Genomic DNA, 20,606 nt, shown 5'->3' with positions numbered 1-20,606 from the left:
TTACAATAACAATAAAGCGTTTCCAAATCTTGATGTGAACATCAGAAGTGGAGGAAGACAAAGAGCACGCTAAAAGTCAGATGATAGAAAACAGATTCTCAATAAGATTATTATTTTGGCTTTGGAAAGCGAAGAGGGCAGGTGGCAAGGTAATCAGGATAGGTATTAAGTACATGACTTTCAACCAGCTACTTATTTTCTGTAGAGGTTCAGAAATAACCAAGGGTAATTGCAACATTCAGGGGATGATGACTGTTTTAAAATTACTTTTGGTGTGTTAAGAAGTTCGAATGCAGTTTTCCCATCTTCCTTTCATCTACATTACTAGAAATCCAATCTCACAGGTACTTCTCACTCACTGGATGATAAATATTGAAGAATCCTTTGCAGGTAGGAAGTCTATAGTTCTCATCAATCTTCTCCACTCCTCGTACAGAAAGGAACACACCAATTGGAGAACCCAGGGCAAAGAAATTCTCTGGTTCGAAGTCTAGCACGCTGTAAGCCACAGAAACCTAGCAGTACAAAGGAATCAAATAAAATAAATGCCACCTCAAATGTCAGGCAATTCACTTTAAGCCTAACTAAAAAGGGAAGATGGTGACTGACTCAGCAAACACCCAATAACCCGCTAGTTTACACTACAGGGTGGCAGATATTTGCTGGGATATTCTGCCCATATGGCTTACATGGAGAAGCCTTACAAAGGCACCTTAAAAAACACACTGGAAAGAACATGAGGATAAGTCAAACTAACAGGAAACATTTCAATGTATTTTTTTTAAAATAAAACTTTAGATTAAGAACAGACCATTCAAATTTCAGGTCTACAATGATGCAGAACAAAGGTAATGTGTAAGCATCCAAAGAAAACTCAAATGACCATTCAACACCATGGCAGTCCATGGTGCTGTGATTTAACGTAGGAGACCTCGATTTGGGAATGGAGCCAGCCCTAGCCACTCTGAAGGGGTGAAATTAATTGTGGTGGCCATATTACTGAAAGCAAAGCCTAACGCTAACTTTAACAAGCCCTCCCACACTTATAAGGAAAAACAAGAAATACCCAAGTTCTTTTGCGTGACTAGAATGAAATGGCACGTTTTTAATTTTTTTGTTTTGTTTTAGTATATAGCACTATTCTCAAATAAGATGTTTTAATTAACAATCTTACCTGGCCAGTACCAACTTCAAAATACTCATAATCAATGTTCACAGAAGAAACGAAGGCACCCACAGGAAGTTTTCTCTTCGACCGCTCATGCAGGCTATCAGATTCTGAAGTGGCCACAGAAGTAACTGCTTCTTTTGCTTTCTGTGCAGCTTCCTGAGTTTGCACTGCTTTTTTTTCTGCTAACGCTTTTTTCTTTTCCTATTGAAACAAAGTTATCAAAACCAGAAAAAGTTTATTGCTTTGGCAACTTTTCTCAGTCCCTATCTTGGGCTTTCAGATGTACCTTATGCATTTACAATTCGTCTGTTTCAGATGTCAGAAGCACACACACATCCCACCCCACACACCCTTGTTTGTTTGTTTGTTGCCTCTTTCTACCAACCTTCCTTATGGAGCACTGTGGGAACCTGCACAGAGGATTCTAGGGCACAACTAGCATGAACACTTGCAGGTAGCCAAATAAAGTACCACAGCATGAAAACTCAGAATATGTGCCATATTACCCAATGAAGCAAACACCACATTCTTTGATTCTTCTAGTTGATGATATCTGGTTGCCAAGTCACTGAATGTGTTAACATTTATTTTAAGTTTATGTTAAGAATAGTGACAGAAAACAGATGAAAGCATTCCTCCATCCATCAATCTTCAAAACAAGTATTGTTTATAGCATGAAATCAGTTCAATATTTGAATGAGGAAGTTTTGTTCATTCTCATTTACAAAAAGCACAGAAAGCGATTACTATGACAATACCAGCTTATAGTAGGAGTAATAGAAAACCTGAGAGTCTAAGTTATAAAATGATTAAACTGCAGAACACCTCATTCTGAATTAAGTGCTGTAAGAACTGATACTAATACTGAGCTCCCTAGAATTAGTTGTTGGTAGTAATCTAGAATATTGTACTATAAATGGATTTTCACACTGATGACCAAGAGCTATTCTCAAGAGTTGAAAAATCAACCATTTAAAGAAGGAAGTCATTTGGCATTGCTATTGAAAAGAAACACATTTTTCACAAGCACCAATTAAAACACAATCAGTAAATGAGGTTATATTTAGAACTAGTATAAAAAAACTGAATGGCAAACAAGCAAAAAAGATACAAGCATTAATCAGGGGAGGGACTAGGGTAGAGAGAGAAACTTTCACCTCTAAGTCATACATTCAAATCTAGCTTAGACCAATAATGACCACAAGACACTATCTGACTGCTGTTCTGAGGCCTACATTAATTTGGTGGTTCAGTCCAGCTCTCAGTCAACAGAGCAAAATCCACCACCACAACTGGCAACAAGTTTGGCAATTTGAGCAAGGATAAAATTGACAAAAGGTGAAATATCCTTTCACCCTCCAAGTTAGGTATGAGGCATGCTGCGGAGATGCCATGAAGAAGTTATGCACTGCAGCTACCTGTACTGTGCTTCACTCTCTCTTTTTTCCATACAGTATTACATTTTATCATTGTAGAATCAGTTAGGAAAGGATTTTTTCTATAAAATTCAGTTTTGCTTTATATTCAAAATGCCAAACCACATTATCCTGGTATAAACTCTACAGAAACATGTCATGTGTGCACAGTGTGGAGATCTACAAATATAATAAAATAGATTTTTATTGCTAATACACAGAAATCAGTTTTTAAAAAATTCGATCACATTAACTCTTTCCCTTGTTAAAAAATCATCACATTCCCAAGATGCTACAGATAAGACCTATAAAACTGGTATAATTAAAAAAGATTATTTGGCATTTACTGGAAATTCTGCAGTGATTTCTTGCATTATTCTTTTGCTCATTGTTATTGAAGTTAGTGGGGGGAGGAGGGAGGGAAGGAAAAAAAATCAAAGATTCTGACAGACCCCACCTACAAGGAAAAAGCAAGAACTTATTTTTCCCCAAAGGCTTTTAACTCACTGATCTATAGATTAGATCGTTACTTGGACAAATGAACTATAATTGTGTCTAATTTACTGAATATAAACAGGCAAAACAGTATTTAAAAATTAAGTTAGTCAGTTTAATTTCTGATAGGAGGGTGCAATATTTAAAGTTTCTCCCAACATTTAGGGCTTATCTTCCCAAAAGGAGTTTCTTGTAGGATTTTATTTTGTCAAACCTCCTGCTTAGCAGCCACACATGTATAGTAGGAGAGATTGAGATGTTTTGAGCAGTAATATCAGCAGTATGCCGTTGACATTTTTATTTCTACTTATCAAACTTATTTTTTGAGTCTCCTTGTTTTCTAGTTCCTGAATGAATTAGGATCCTGCATGAAAGCTAGTTGGCTTAGGATCAAACCACACAACACAGGTGATGATAGCGGACAGAGGGAAACACTTTGAAGAGTTGACAGAGGCTGCAGCTACTCCTTCATTTGAGGGGCACACCACACAGCCTGAATGGTTCACTATCTCAGGATCTTAGAGCCTTCACAGATTCTGGATTTTCAGATGATGGTGGCAGGCTTTGTACCTTTTAACCATTGTCAGTTGGTTACAATTAGAACTGTTTGAAATTTTGAGTTTAACAACATTTATCAATAATTCAATTTTGGATGGAAGACTTGAAAATGTTTTTGTTGATGTTTTTTGAACAGTTTTACAGTTGGTTAAACTTTTTCAGATTGAATAGCTCAGCAAAATTTTGAAAAAGTTGAAATTGAAAAAACATTGCAGATTTCAAAAAATTCTCATGTGCAATTCAAAGAGCTGATTGTCTACAATGCTCTATATGCTTACAAGACTGGGGTATCTGAGTCCACTTCTCTCCCCATGCCCACCCCACAGCATCTATGATCATCTCAAATCGTCTTGCTCTCTGTCAGAGTTGAATTCTTGGGAAGAGCACATTACTCTTGTTTAATGTTTATAGCCAAAGATTTGGCAACCTTTAGAGCACTGAATTACTATACAACAGCTAGGCACATGTACAAAAGTCAGCAATGCTAAAGGCCAAATCATATCACCATATTAAAAATAGCTCCTTTTACCCTAGCCAGTGAATCCCCTACCAGATGAACAGCCTTCACCTGCTGGTCACCTATTGTAGAACTGATGCATGAAATTGTTTTTAATTGTTTACTTTATTAATGTAACTTCATAAGTAAAGTTTTATGAATGAAACAATATTCATTCATAAAACCGGTTACCCCAATAACTGGCTAATTAACAGTTAAGATGCTTTTTAAGAGCCATAGCTGTTCAGTCAGCTGCCTTTGTAAGTTTCACTATCAATCCAATTCCTGCTTAAATCACTGAGACTTGCACTGTTTCAGTATTGTAACTTCTGTTCACCATTTATTACACTTGCCTACAGTGTAACTTCTGTTCACTGTTTGCCATATTGTAATTCAAACCCCATTTTAAAACGCTTACTCCATTTTGTAAGGGCTTGCTGCAACCTTCATTTTTGCAAACCCTGCTGTAATCTTATTAGTTTAGTTTAGATGTGTGAATGAGGTATGTATGGATGATGGAATCAACCTCCAGCCCCAGCCTGTCCTGATTAAATAAAGTTCAAACACCAAAGGCTGAAGATGCAGACAAGAGCCCTAACAAAGTAAGAAGAATCCACCCGAAAAAGAAAAGGTACAATAGAAGGAAGATCAAAGCCCGGTCCCAGGCTGAAAGTCATGTCTGCAATTGACGGGTGATCAATCACCAAACCCAAAGGCAGCCGTGACACAGTAAGACCTATAGACTCTGGATTCAAACTAAAGCCTACAAAAAGGATGGGTGAGATGGAAAACTTTGGAGGAGGGTAACATTCTGCTGCCAACATGGAAGGGCATCGGTGCATGCCCAACAGAGACCCAGCTCGTCCTTGTGCCCGGCTTTCCTGGCCAGTTAGCCACCACAAGCTACGAACCCAAGCTGCAAACTCAAGCCACAGACTCAAGCAGGACTGGTAACTATGCAGCAGCTGCAGAATATCTGATGGATGTGTGTGTGTGTGAATGTGTGTGTGTGTGTATAGGTATTAGGTATAATGTGTGTGTATAAGGATTAAGATATTAGTTATTGGTCATAAATCAAATTGTTATCATAATAAATGTGGCATCTTTATCTTGTCCCCTTTAATACGATCCTGCTAGTTTTTATTGGTATAACACTATCTCTTGCTGACTAAAAAAAGATTGGTAACACACAATGCATCAATTCAGTGTAAAAAAATCCAAAACATGTGGGGCAAGATTTTCTGAAGTACCTAAATGACTTAGGCACTTCTGAATATTTTACCTGTGATGACTAACATATTTCATATACTTTTCTGACAGCATAAAATATACGGTTGTCAAGCGATTAAAAAAATTAAACACAATTAATTATAGTGTTAAACAATAATAGAATACCATTTATTTAAAATGTTTTTGGATGTTTTCTACATTTTCAAATATATTAATTTCAATTACAACACAGAATACAACGTGCACAGTGCTCACTTTATATTTATTTTTTATTACAAATATTTGCACAAAACAAAATAAATAGTATTTTTCAATTCACCTAATACAGGTACTGCCGTGCAATCTCTTTATCATGGAATTTGAACTTACAAATGTAGAATTATGTACAAAAAGTTACTGCATTCAAAAATAAAACAATGTAAAACTTTGGAACCTACAAGTCCACTCAGTCCTACTTCTTGTTCAGCCAAGTTTGTTTACCTTTGCAGGAGATAATGCTGCCCATGTCTTGTTTACGTCACCTGAAAATAAAAACAAGTGTTTGCATGGCACTGTAGCCGGCATTGAAAGATATTTATGTGCCAGATGTGCTAACGCAGGGGTCCCCAATGCGGTGCCCGCAGGTGCCATGACGCCCGCCGGAGCATCTAAGTGCGCCCGCGTACTGACCGGCGGACGAGCATCTGCCGAAATGCCGCTGAGAAGCAGCATCGTCCAGAGGCGTTGTCGCTGAAATGCCGCCAATTTTCGGCAGCAACGCCTCTGGATGACGCTGCTTGTCGGCGGCATTTCGGCGACAACACCTATTGACATTGCCGCTTGTCGGTGGCATCTCGGCGGATGCTCGTCCGCCGCCACGGTCCTCCGTGGCTCGTTGTCTGGCGCCCGCCGGATGAAAAAGGTTGGGGACCACTGTGCTAAAGATTCATAACCACCATTCCAGAGGACGTGTCCATGCTGATGATGGGTTTTGCTTGATAACGATCCATAGCAGTGCGAACCAGCGCATGTTCATTTTCATCATCTGAGTCAGATGTCACCAGCAGAAGGTTGATTTCCTTTTTTGGTGGTTGGGGTTCTGTAGTTTCCGCATTGGAATGTTGCTCTTTTAAGACTTTTGAAAGCATGCTCCACACCTCGTCCCTCTCAGATTTTGGAAGGCACTTCAGATTCTTCAGAAACCTTGGGTTGAGTGCCCTTAGCTATCTTTAGAAATCTCACATTGGTACCTTCTTTGCATTTTGTCAAATCTGTAGTGAAAGTGTTCTTAAAACGAACAACATGTGCTGGGTCATCATCTAAGACTGCTATAACATGAAATATATAGCAGAATGTAGGTAAAACAGCGCAGGAGACGTACACTTCTCCCCCAAGGAGTTCTGTCACAAATTTAATTAACACATTTTTTTTTTTTAAACTAGCATCAGCAGCATGGAAACATGTTCTGGAATGGTGGCCGAAGCATGAAAGGGCATATGAATGTTTAGCATTTCTGGCATGTAAGTACCTTGCAATGCTGGCTACAAAAGTGCCATAAGAACAGCTGTTCTTTCTTTCAGGTGACATTGTAAATAAGAAGCAGGTAGCATTATCACCCATAAATGTAAACAAACTTGTTTGTCTTAGCAATTGGCTGAACAAGAAGTAGGACTGAGTGGACTTGTAGGCTCTAAAGTTTTACATTGTTTTGTTTTTGAGTGCAGTTACGTAACAAAGAAAAATCTACATTTGTAAATTGCACTTTCATGATAAAGAGATTGCACTACAGTACTTATATGAAGTGAACTGAAAAATACTATTTCTTTTATCATTTTTACAGTGCAAATATTTGTAATAAAAAATAGTAATACAAAGGGAGCACTGTACACTTTGTATTCTGTGCTGTAATTGAAATCAATATATTTGAAAATGTAGAAAAACACCCAAAAATATTTAATAAATTTCAACAGGTATTCTATTGTTTAACAGTGTGATTAAAACTGTGATTAATTGCAACTATTTTTTTAAAATCGCAATTATTTTTTTTAGTTAATCACGTGAGTTAACTGTGATTAATCGACAGCCCTAAAAAAAATATAGTTTGGCTCTAACTTTGTCTAGCATAGTACCTTTGGAAAGAAAGAAAGTTACTATACCTGCGTGAAGTATGGATTTAAAAAAATTGTCATACCTACTGAGTTAAGCAGTTTTAAAGCAGAGACGGGTTTTTATATTATGCAGTATTGCAGTAAAAGGTTCATTAATATTGCCCACAATGTCCTTCACACAGCTTTTAGGTATTTAATATTTGAAGCAGAAGACTGTTTTTAGTGATATGCTGCATAACCCTCCTATATGCAGAGAGCTTCTGACAACCTCTGATGAGGCAATTTTATGCACGTTATATAGAGAAGTATTGAAATCATTTGGGCCATTACATAACAGTAGAGAATGGTACGTAATAGTAGAAAAACAAATAATGTTAAATAATGCCAATATAAATGCATTATAAAACCATGCGCATTTACCTGTTTGGCTGCTCTGTCTTTTACAAAGTTGGCAATTTTCTTTCTTGGTCCAAGAGGTATACCCATTTCCTTCAGGTCATCAACTGTACACATCAGCTGGAAAAAGACAGATTATATTTAAAAATTAGTTAAGTAAACTCAAATAGTGCAGATTAAGATTTACACAGAATTAAATAAAGATCAAAGAGAATGTAGGACAACAATAAACATACATAACAGGAGACCAACCTATTTAACTGAAAGTGTTATGGATTCACATAATATTTTATCTTAAGTATACAATACATACAATTAAAGTTTCAATTTTAAAAAAAGCTATTTAGACTAAGCTCTAAAGCAAAAAAGATTGTCTGGCTCCCAAGGTCAACTTAAACTGTTAACTGTACCAGAGATTCCATATCAATTCTCTCCTTTTCAAATGTGTCGATATATTCTGAGACACTGAGCATTTCCAGAGCCTTCTGTAAGGTTGGCACTTCATCCTCTACATCAGGATCACAGAGCTCCTCACCAGAAGGAGTAATCATGGGCGCCAAGGAGTTGGTATTCTCTATCACCTTGAGAGAAGATTAAAGCAGCACAATGAGATTGACAGATAGAGTGAGGAGTTAACAGCAAGCTTCAATGAACAAATATATGCTAAACCATATTTTTAAAATATCGGTAACATCTGAGCATTGTTAATCATCCTAGCCTAAGGGCTTTAAAAAAAACAAATATCAAATATCAACATCAAATTTTCAACCAATAAGAACGGACTGACGCTAAATGAAAATATTTAAAGGGAGACTAAGAGTGACAATGGGGTTCCAGGAGTTTTGAATCTCCATGGTTTACACATCAAATGCCTTTAAGGTTAAAAAAAAAAAAAAAAAAAAATCTACCTGCCCTCACTCTGAGAACTAAAGTAAACTGACTCCTCCTCATGTATATCCATCATTACTCACAAAGTTCTTCAAGCCAGTATTTTACCTCTCTTTTGCAGACAGCTTTACCTCACTTTCCCTACTTGCTCAATGCCATAGAATCTGTAACAGAGCCAATGTTTAGAACTTAAGAGTTTCTGGGTCCCGGCCCAATGCTTAAATACACTAGACAGAACCTCCACAGACCTTTAAATTTATATGGTACAAGAAACCTCAAATATAGAGACTACAGAAACACATAAAATGACTATTCTTAGATTGCATTTTTCCATTAGTCAATTAAAATTTACTATCACATCAGGTACTGTGTTAAACTGATAAAAGTTCTGACAGCTTGAGAAACATCTTCAAAAAACATCAGAGTGAATTCATCTCAAAATTCAGGTATGCAAGTAATACCTGCTTGTCACGAACAACCACATCATTCATAAGCCCATTAGCAGCAGTGGGAGGTCCAGAGTTTCCTGATGAAGTCAAGTCTTTCTGGTTGGACAATATGTCAAATAAAATTAAGGCACCTGGAAATATAAATTGTTTTGAGTAAATATTCCAGTTTTCTTGATCCAAAATCTTAACAAATAGGACTTCTTGGGGATGGCAGTGGCTGGAGGTAGGGCGCAAGAAAGTTCACTTACATAATTTTACAGAAAAATTAAAAAACAAAAAGAAACATAATGTTTAGATAGTACACTTATGTGAGAATTCCTAGCGTATAGGAATTACTTAAAGCTGGTTCACGTGAACAGCAATTACAATAGCCAACATCACCTTTACTCATTACCTCAGGTTATGGACTCTTCCTAGAGGCAGGACTGGAGGAACAGAGCCCAAACAACACAGCCAGGAATTCATAGCTTCATAATACCCATAAGGCACGCATAGTAGGATAATATTATCCCCATTTTACAACTGGGGAAAGCAGGCACAGAAGATAAGTGACTAACCCATTGTCACATGTCAAATTGATTTTTTAAGACTAGACTAGAATCCAAGTCTTTTGACTCCCATCTCTATGCTCTAACCTCTAGATCATAAAGCCTCTTAAGAATTGAGTATTATAACCTGACTATATTGACATTTTGCATGAGTAGCCAACAACACTCCAGAAACCCATTATGGTCTATTAGGCCAGCTTTCCCCATGCTTAAACGTAGTTTGCATTTTTCTCTATCTAGCAATGCTATTTTGTCCCAGAAAGTAAACAGATATATTAGTAGATTACCTAAACTGTGCCCAGCAACAGAGACTCCTCCTTTAAAGTCTGGGTTGCGACTCATGAAAAGTGCATGTAGGCGGTTCATTTCCAGGCCTACTTTATCCACAATGGTCTGACAGTAGGTTGGGCTGTTGTAAAACAGTATATCAAGCAAGGTCTCATTGGTGAAGTGGCGCAGACGTCCAATGCTTGGCAAAGTGATTTTTTTAATATTCCTGGTGGTGCAAAAATTTTAGCTGTAGAATGATTATGTTAAAAGTCTTTATAAGAGCTTTGCAATTCCATTTTTCCAAAGTTTTGAAGGTTTAACCATCTGGCAATCAATTCAGAGTACCCTAACCATAGCAGTCATGTTCTCCTCAAACCAAAATAAAACTTTCTGGTCTCAACTCAAACTCATACATTAGTGCCAATACCTTCTCTTTAAATTGTTAGTGTATTTATTTCTATGTTAAGGAACTTATATGTCTCTCAACCTTTTATGTCATGTCTAGGTTTAAGGGAAAACCTGTGATATTACTTCATTATAATTTTGCCCTGTTGCCAAGGGTGTGGGGATGGGGAGAAACGACTGTGTATAAAAATAGGAGGTGAAATGAAGTACAGCCTCCTGACCACCTGCACCAGAAAGGAAAGAGAGAGAATACAGCAAACAGGGAGGGAAGAGACAATAAGAATGGGACTACAAAGAGGGAGGTTACAAATGAAGGACAAGCAGTGACAAGAGGAAAGGTTAATATTTGAAAAGACAATACATATTAACCCTCTTTACTGCACTCAGTTGTAGAAATGATGAGTGAAATACCCATCAGGGAAATGGTTACCATATTTATTCATTATCTTCCTTCCTATTCATGATCATATAACATCTCTAATGACAACTAACACAATTGCTTATGTGGAAAAGAAACGTCAGGAAAATATTTAATCTATTATCTTTTAATGAAGGCTAGCAGCTGGAAATAAGGGAAGTCAGCACTATGTGATCATCCAGCTTGTTCTTTCACCCACTGTTTAGAAACTTCTCAACTAAAACATTACAGAAGAATCATTCTATTGTTATCAGACCATGTTTATCTACCTTGCCTTTATGGTATGTAGTAATTTCTCATTCATTTTCCTTAACTCTATAAAGTACTGTATTATGCAATTTGTATGACAGACGCTGTGCATAGTGGTACCATACTGTATACAGACCTGTCTACACCTGTCGCATCCCCATGTAGAGAGCTATGCCAGTGAACCGGTAGGAATTCAACTCTGCTCACTTTAAGTTCCTCTAAAGACTTCTTAAAATGAGTCTGCAACAGTTTCAGAGACACAGTCCTAAAATCATCAACTTGGGAGATGGTGGTGGGAGGGAAGTAATGGAAATCAGATATTAATGTTAATCAAACAAAGGCCTAACACAACAGGATTTCAAATATGTTTCTCAACTATACTGAACATTTTTAAAGTCCTCTTTCCCCATTTAATCTTTTTTTTTTTTTTTTTTTTTTTTAAAAGAAGTTACAACATTTCACAAAAACTACTTATGTAGGTTTAAGAAAATTGTCAGGAAATAGTTAAATATCTAGTTCAAAGTTATATTTGGTGTATCCCCAAATAAAACCATATTTAGTTCCATGATCAAATATATTTTTATGGGTTTTTTTTTGTTTTGATTAGAATAAATACGGAATATAAATTTATTAGGCAAAAGTCTTACCCTAAATGTTTAAGATGTTTCAATCATTATACATGAACTTATAAAAATATGAGTTTAGTGTTGAGGGACTCATAGCAATAGCTAAAATTATCAATGACCATTTTGAGGAAAAACCAATACTATTTTCCATTTTTGGCTTCTTTCTCAAAATAAGGAAATATTTGCAGTTCTTAAAATTAACACATTGTTCAAATAACATTTCAAAAGCAATATAAAAACTGTCTAAACCACATTAAAGAATTCAATTAATGAAGAGAACTATAACCCAAGTTTAAATACTTAAGAATAAATCTATGATTAAAGACTTACCACATTCAACAATGCTTCTAAACCGTAAATCACACACAGGACCTATGCCATGAACCATGAACACTAAATGGTCTATTTGAGACATCTCCCCTATAAAAAGCAAAAGAACAAATAATATTAGTATCTGATTATGCTCACAGTGAGGCAGTTTAGTCATGTAGTTTTATATAACAAGTATTTAGGGGTTTAGGACAGGACAGTAATAATGTGGCCCAGGATACAATTTCACCTACAAATTTTCTTTTATAAGTAAGAAAACCCATTTCTTGCCACCACTCCAATTTTACTTAACTTTTCCTGTCTTTATTATTTACAATGCCAGTGTCATTCCACATGCAAGAAAGTGTGGAATTATAGTTATACATACATTATAGTTATACATATATTTATGCATGCCTCAGAACCTGCCCATCTATGGAAGTACAGTGCAAGTTCAAAGTAGTACACACTTAAAAGCAATTCAAGTACCTCAGACTGATGACCATGTTGGGTCTTTTGTTCAAATGTGAAGGAAAAGTTGTAGTTCCAGCCAAAGCAGTATAAGATTTATACAATTAGCATAATACTACCATCAGTCAGATTATACTCTCACACTGTCTACATCTATTAGCAGAAAACTAAGTACTGTTAATTTTCAAAACTTTTCAGAATTATGGGATGGAGTAGCCTAAAAATCCCAGAGGCAGATTTAGGAAGCCGATTTAACTGTGAAAATGGAAGATTTATTTGTAGGCAAGGAGCAACTGACTGACCCTTACAAAAGCAAACAATGTTCTCCAATAATATGCAATGATGGTTGCACTGGTAACACTTGCTTTCCTCTTGGTTGTAAGAGTGGCACTCTCCTGGAAACACTGTCCGTCTGACAAATATATTGGGGCAGAGCGCGATTGTTTTGCAAAACTTTGATCAATCTGATTTATAAACCACAAGCAAAAAAAAGAGGGATTCAGGAGGACTCTCCCACTGCAGTCCACATGTGCCCTGTCACATACCATCTGGAATTTCATCATGATCATCGTCAATGCCACGCTTTACAACCCTTGGCCTTGTCTGACCATCTTGTGTGGTCCCCCATTCATCTGGTACTGCAGAAGGTTGGAACTGAACTATAACCTGAAAAGAAATATATCGTCTAACTTTAAACAAGGAAAACTCATTTTCTAGTCTGTTTACCTGAAAATTCTGGCCTTGGAATGTATGAAGGTACTGTATGTTTTAATATACTTCTTCTCATTCACTAAATGTATCTCTTGTGACTGACTCCAATACATTTTCTGCTTTTCGCTATTATTCCTATGCTTTATTGGGTGAGTGGCTAGACGACTAAAACTAAACTAAAACAAGACTTAAGTAATTCTTGCTGGTTTGGGGGAAGTAACTAGACAAAATAACCTTTACCAAGTTGTCTTCCAGAACTGGGGGAAGTTGGCCTGCTGATTGGTTCAGGTTTGCAGTGCCCAAGAGTACCTTTCATACTTCGTCATGCCCACACTTGATTAGCAGGTTAGATATTTTTCTCTCAGGAGACAGACCTCACAATAAATCAGTCTCAAAGTGACAACATTATGATAAGATATTGCCCCATGTGAAAAAGTGTAAGTCAATTCAGAAACCTGAGCTACTACAGAATTCAGCCATCTGCCTACTTACCTGAATTTTCAGCTAGAAGCATGTTACACCTGCATTCCACAATCTACATTGGTTTGGTGCAATTTAAGGTACAGGTTTTAAACCAAACAGCCCGTAATGGTTTGAGTGCTGCCTACCTGAAGGATTTACTAGCTGAAACATCATAGCTTGTGTTATATGCAGTGTTGTAGCCGTGTTGGTCCCAGGATATTAGAGAGACAAGGTGGGTGAGATAATATCTTTTATTGGACCAACTTCTGCTGGTGAGAGAGACAAGCTTTCAAGTTCACACAGAGCTCTTCTAGCCTGTGTTATGCAGGAGTTCAAAGTACATGACGAGAGTGGTCCCTTCTGGCCTTAAAATCTATTGCATATCTCCTCACATGATACCACAATAGCCAAGGTCAGCTGAGCTGACAATCCCTCATTTAACCACTTGGGAGCTGCTGGCAGGTATTCACATCAAAAGGCCTTTGACTTTAAAAGTTGTCCCACCTCCCCAGTGGCCTAAGAACATCCAAATGTATTAACTTTGTGGTTACATTGCAAAATCTCTCAGGTTTTAGAAGAGAGGATGATTTTTATTATTTCTGATAGTTTGTTGGGGTAAGGAGAGTTTATAAACATTATTTTTAATGTACACATACCCAAAGCAATGGATAAGTGCATTTTTAAAACTCCACATGCTAAATTTGCATTCAACTTATGCTTTATATAAAAGCACTCAATTCCATGCTACACTGCAAAGACCTAAAAATCAGATAGCTAGCATTACCTTAGGATTATGCATAACGATTGTTTCCCCATTTGGAAATTCAAGTCGCCGGTGCCACTGATTCGTAGTTACAGCTTTTTTATATTCTGCCTGCAACAATAGACAAGTTACGTAAAACCAGTATGTCTGTTTAGACTAACTACATGTAACATGCCAAGCCAAAAGTTAGGGCTTGCCTACATGGTGCACTAGGGCACTGCAGCTGGGGTGTATATTCTCATGTGCACCAGTGTGTCACACATGACCTGGATGTGTGAACCCTGCTGGCACGCACTAAAAGTTCCCTAGTGCACAGTGATGTAATCCTGTTTCAAACAGCACTATGTCAATGTGCACTAGGAAATTTTTAGTGCAGGACATGCTGGTGCATCCCCAGAATTTACAACCCAGTTGGTGTGCACTAATGCAGTATTTCTCAATGACTGGTCTGTGGACTGGCGCCCGTGCCCAAGATCTCCCTGACACAGTTTAGGAAAGCAGAAAGCTAGTCTCTGGTATCACACTGCACTAATGCACCAGGTTGACAAGCTTTTAGAATATGCTAGGACACTACTCGCATAATTTTATTTACAGTAGGGAAAATGATAGGGATATACAGCACTATAATGTGACAAGTTATAATCTGGCAACTGCATAAATATAAATATATGAAGATATACCTATCTCATAGAACTGGAAGGGACCCTGAAAGGTCATTGAGTCCAGCCCCCTGCCTTCACTAGCAGGACCAAGTACTGATTTTGCCCCAGATCCCTAAGTGGCCCCCTGAAGGATTGAACTCACAACCCTGGGTTTAGCAGGCCAATGCTCAAACCACTGATCTATCCCTCCCCCCAATATATTTTAGGCCAAAAGCACTAAGGGACAAAAGTGAGTCTTAAAGCATCTTACAAAGCCCCACTTTGTGCATTAGAAAATACTAATTTAGCCCCTTTCTGTAATACAATTTCAACCAGGAATGTAAAAGCTTTCCTAGAAGAGAGGTAATAGCTCAGAATTGTTAGGTTAAGTTCTTAGTTATGTTTACTTAAAAGTAATACTGACCTCTAGCTTCTCACTGAAATCCTCAGTATAAGGAATAAACCTGCTATCTTTGTCTCCCTTATAAAACCATGTACATCGTCTGACTTCAGATGGCTCTTCTTCCCAATATACAGCTTTTCTTAGTCTGTCATACAGGTAAACATCATAGCGCCCCCCATCAGTGCTCAAAACCACGCTCTCAGGATCAGGTTGAACTAGAATACAAAATTCATGCTTTGTCACAATAGTAATGTGTGCTTTCCTCTTTGAAAGTTGTGAAAGTGATTAGCATCCTGACTGACATTAACCAATTAAAACAGTAACCTACGCTGTTTTGAACTCTGTTCAAAACCTCTGCCTTTATCGCTTTCCTCATAATTTATGTACTTCTCCACACTTTTAGATAAAGGAGTGAAAACATTTTCAGGAGTGACAGCTTGGAGGTACTTATTTTTTCTGTTGAACAAAGGATGTTAATGAAACACTAGTGGGGAAAGACCTGTTTGGACATACTGTGGTGTGCCACTTTCTCCAGTTGCTCCACTTCATTCCATTATGAAATTCAGTAGGCTGAGAGCAGAGTAAAATATGCCATTATCCTGATCTATGAAGTAAAGTGCCTCAAAGATAAGGATTCTACTCAGTTTCAGATGCGTGCTAGTACACTGAAGTGAGTGGAGTCTGTGGAAAAGCACAGCACCACAGGATGGACAGAACAGAAAAATGAAAACAGACCACAAAAGGAAGGAGGGCAAACAGGAGGAGAAATCATATGAAAACTTGGAAGGCATTAGAACAACAGTGAACAGGCAAGTTCCTCAATCAACAGTCAAGTAGTTGCTAGAAATTCTCTACATATTGTACGCTGTATAACAATACTAATTCTGTATCCACCTCTCAGATTAAATTATCTTGCTTACTGTAGTGTGTAACACATTGAGGCCTGAAAGTTTACTCTCACTGCCTTGATTATGTGCAGCAGATCCCATTCGACTGAGTGGTATTTTGCAGAACCACCAGGGCCGGCTCCAGCCACCAGCTCAGCAAGCAGGTGCTTGGGGCGGCCAAGGGGAAGGGGCGGCACGTCGGGCTCTTCAGAGGCAATTCGGCAGTGGGTCCCTCTCGGAGGGAAGGACCTGCCGCTGAATTGCCGCCGAAGAAGAAAGCGGCTTTTTCCCCCCCCCCGCCGCTTGGGGCGGCAAAAACCCTGGAGCCTGCCCTGAGAACCACCACCCCATTCCACCCTAATCTTCACCCACACATACCTAGAATCAGCTAATAACTTCCATTTTTCATCAATAACTATCCTATAAAGCTGGGCCATCAGCCTGTAAAGGCTAAGATATCAAGATAAGTAAATCCATTTGAAATCACACTCTTCTAGCATTGCTACTTTCTAATAAAAAGGTCTTTAGTGCGAGTGGAATGTTTTGCCATATTTCCCATTATAAATTTGTTTCTATCGTATCCTTGAAAATAACTTATTATAAACTTGACCGATTTCTTATCTCCAATTACTGGAAAAAATAAATTAAAGAGACATGGCTGTCAAGACGGATAGGGTTAATCGTTAGACCAACCATCTCTTTTCTGAAAGACCAATATGCTCTCTGCTCTATCATCTTCAACAGGGTAGATAAAAATCAATGATTTAAAAATAAATAAATAAATAAATAAATAAAAATCAGAATTTTTTTATTTAAATCAGATTTTTTTGATAAAATGTTTTTTGAGGAAAAACCTATTAAAATACATTATAGCTCAGAGATATCTCATCATGGAATAGGGATTATAAATTCTAATTCTATAGTATGAGACAATATATTAATGTAATGTTTAAGAAAAGTTTTGTAAATATGTTCCAATCTTATGGGATTCCAGGGGCATCTGTATAGATTATTTAGGTTAATCTTTCTATCTACCCAATTGGACTCAGTGCTCAGTCTAGAAGATACCATCAGAGATGCTTAGTTTTGCAGTTATCAAACTGTGGATTTGTGTCTCCAAAGATAACATGCTTGTTAACAGCAAAAATGCTTTTAAATAAATAAATAATACATAGAGGTGAGAAATAACAAATCTGCGAATTTGTGTACACACAGTCAATCCCTTACCTCTCTCTAAAAGTGCAAAATTTCAAAAAGTTCAATGAATAGAAGGTTGTTGGGGGCGGAATAGATCTGGACAAGGAGAAGTCTGGAGATAAATGTGAGAAGGGAGGGACAGGCAGTAGAAACAAAAGAATATGCTGTTTGAGCAGCATATTCCAGAAGGCTTGAGGTCTTTCTGAGTGTAGCCTTCATTGATTTGAGATCTACCATACCATTCTCTCACTAGAAGGGAAAACCTATAATGGCAGCAGGCCATAAAAAAGACCCAGTTTGGGAATGAGAACCATTCAAGAACTATATGTTTATTGATGATGTTTTAAAGAAAGTCACACCAATGAACTGATGGAAGTCACTTAAGCACTTGGATTCAGAGACTGTTAAAGTGATAATCTCACTTTCAACAGCAGTAGCTGCTTCTGCCAGTGTAGAAAGAATATTTTCTTCCTTTGGACTAATTCATTCCAAATTGACAAATCGTTTGGGACCTGAAAAAGCAGGAAAGCTTGTTTTTCTCTTCCAGATTATGAACAAACAGGAAAATGAAGGTGAAGACGACTGACTTAGCTGCAGAAGCCAATATTTTAAGTTTCTCATGTTGACCTGGCTGACACAGTCCATTTCATTTTTGTGGGGTTTTTTTAATTTCATTTAACTATTTTAGTTAAAAACAATTTTAACAAAAACAAACCTGATTTTAAAAAACCTGAATGTTTAATTAAATTCAAAAATTCATATGGTTGTTTTGTTAAAATATTATGTGTTTGCTGTTGAAGAAAAAATCCAAAATACATAACGTCGTTGTTTTAGTTAAATAAAACAATTTAAATGTTTGCCTGGTGATGTTCTCCTCCTAATACAGCATGGCAAGAAAATCCTCCAAATATTAATGATTAACCTGTTGAATTGGAGATAGTTCACCTCCCAATGACTTCATAAATATCTGCTTCAATTACCATTCGTAAATAAAATAACCAATCATTCATTTTCTGATATAGCTGTAAAACTGATCTGAAAAGTTTTCAAAATAAATCACTTTAAAAATGTATAGTGTGTGCCTTCTAAAAACGAAACCTACATCTATCTCTGAGTTCTGAAGAATATGTATTAAGGTTATAACAACCAACAAGAATGCACTTTTATGTAGAAATCCATGATTAAATCGAGTCTTCCTGACTAGTGATTTAAATGATTTACCGTATATACTCGTTCATAAGCCGAATGTTTTTGGTAAAAAAGTGACGCATCAAAGAGCGGGGGGGTCAGTTTATAAAAGGGACTACACCAAAATTTGATAATTTTAAACTCTATGGAATCATTGAGTTGAATATCCAATACATTGTTGTTTTGTTTACCTGGAGCGTCTGCAGACACGGAGCCCCTCAGCTCCCTGTGGCCGCGGTCTGCCGCTCCCATTGACTGGGAACGGCAAACCGCGGGCACAGGGAGCTGAGGGGCTCCGTGCCTGTGAACACTCCAGGTAAACAAAACGTCCCGACCCGGCGGCTTACCCTGACACACTGGGAGCCAAAGTTTTCCAACCCCTGAAATATAGGGTCAGTTTATGAAAGGGTCATACAGTTTTTGCTATTTTTATTTATCCATCTTGAGGGGGTGGGGGTCGGCTTATAAACGAACGGGCTAATGAACGAGTATATACGGTAAATCAAATCCACCTTGATCTTCAACCCAAAAAGATTGATGTTTTGCCCACCCACAAGAATGAAGATGTAAGGCAGAGCTAAGAAAAAATATAGTGCATACAATCACAGAGAAATGCAGCACAGCAAGTTTGTTATTGTGGGATGGTTACATATATATTAGACCTGTAAGCCTCAATAGTAATGATGCCAAGTAGCAAACGTCCAACCTAGTAAACTTCTGGATTAGTAGAAAAGATTGGTTCAAGTTTATCTTCTCAATATAAGCCAACACCCAACATTCTCACAGCATTCCTTCTTCATCTTTATAAATGAGCCACAGAACTCTTGCATTTATCTTCACATTCAATGGCAAGCAGCCACAATATAAGAATAAGATGTAAAGCAAGTTTCACTGCTTACCAGAGTTATAAACTTCTTCTAGTGTTACAGAATCTAGAATGCTGAATGGCATCCATATTTGCTTGTATTCCACCTCCTTGCAGTAAAACCAATGAGGCTGAACTGGTTCATATTGGTTCTGTAGCAAAACAGGTGGTGCCTGCACCAGTGGACCTGCAGGTCTGGAAGCTTGCAGTGGTTGTGATGGTGATGGTAGTGCCGGCTGTGAATGAGGAAACTGAAAATACAGTAGTTTTATTACAGATGATTCAAGTATCTCAGTCTCAAATTATGTTTATTGAGTATATTTTATATTTCATTTAGGAGGTTTTTCTCACTTGTCATTCTCACATGCTCCCCTCTTTCCAAAATATTAACTTTTTGGCATACACCTTTTATATACAGGATCTCCACCTGATTGTATTTTAAAAATCCATATTATTTCAAGTTAAAGATCTGACTTTTTCTGTTCTCAGAAAAGATGGAGAAGTAAAAAGAGCAAAAACTGTATGACCCTTTTTCTCAGAAAAAGTAATCAACTAAAACTGCTGAAGTTTCAAACTTGTGATGGCCTAAGTGCTTTCCTTCATTTGAAAAAGTTGTTTTAAAATAAATGTTTGACGTTTGAAGATTCAGGCTCAGCGTGTTTATTTTAAGTTTCTTTCCTATGGGCACTATATACATATCTATACTCTGTTAGCTGCTCACTTAGACATGGATACACCAATGCAAGCGTTCACAGCTAACTTCAGTGAGTGGCTTGTACTTGTTGGGTTCAAAGAACACACAATCTGTGGCCCCAATCCTGCAAATGAATCTGGACAAGTGGATCCTTACCCCAGTGACTCAAGAAATTTAAGTCCTGATTCTGAGAAGCACTATGGTTCTAAACTCGGTTTAGACTTCATAGGAGTTGTGGATTCTGATGACCTCTCAGGATCAGGCCCAAACTGCAAAAAAGGAGTTTTTCCCATTGCCATCAAAGGGACCAAAGA

General features: G+C 37.5%; 1 protein-coding gene across 1 annotated transcript in view; it reads right to left on the bottom strand.

Moving 5' to 3' along the window:
• Positions 1-20,606, bottom strand: part of SEC23IP (SEC23 interacting protein) — a 46,299-nt gene that overhangs the window by 14,018 nt on the left and 11,675 nt on the right. Inside the window, exons 3-14 of the mRNA XM_026650904.1 lie at positions 19,633-19,849; positions 15,483-15,676; positions 14,439-14,528; positions 13,027-13,147; positions 12,032-12,121; positions 11,212-11,353; positions 10,021-10,229; positions 9,198-9,316; positions 8,259-8,429; positions 7,873-7,968; positions 1,175-1,372; positions 360-515 (exon numbers count right to left, since the gene is read on the bottom strand). Coding sequence (XP_026506689.1) covers positions 360-515; positions 1,175-1,372; positions 7,873-7,968; positions 8,259-8,429; positions 9,198-9,316; positions 10,021-10,229; positions 11,212-11,353; positions 12,032-12,121; positions 13,027-13,147; positions 14,439-14,528; positions 15,483-15,676; positions 19,633-19,849 — 1,803 coding nt within the window. The remainder of the gene's footprint in view (positions 1-359; positions 516-1,174; positions 1,373-7,872; positions 7,969-8,258; positions 8,430-9,197; positions 9,317-10,020; positions 10,230-11,211; positions 11,354-12,031; positions 12,122-13,026; positions 13,148-14,438; positions 14,529-15,482; positions 15,677-19,632; positions 19,850-20,606) is intronic.

The sequence above is a fragment of the Terrapene carolina genome, unplaced genomic scaffold, assembly GCF_002925995.2.
Source record: "Terrapene carolina triunguis isolate 2854851 unplaced genomic scaffold, T_m_triunguis-2.0 Scaffold95, whole genome shotgun sequence".
NCBI lineage: Eukaryota > Metazoa > Chordata > Testudines > Emydidae > Terrapene > Terrapene triunguis.
Note: the sequence above shows the minus strand (reverse complement) of the source record. Positions and strands in the feature narration are given on the sequence as shown.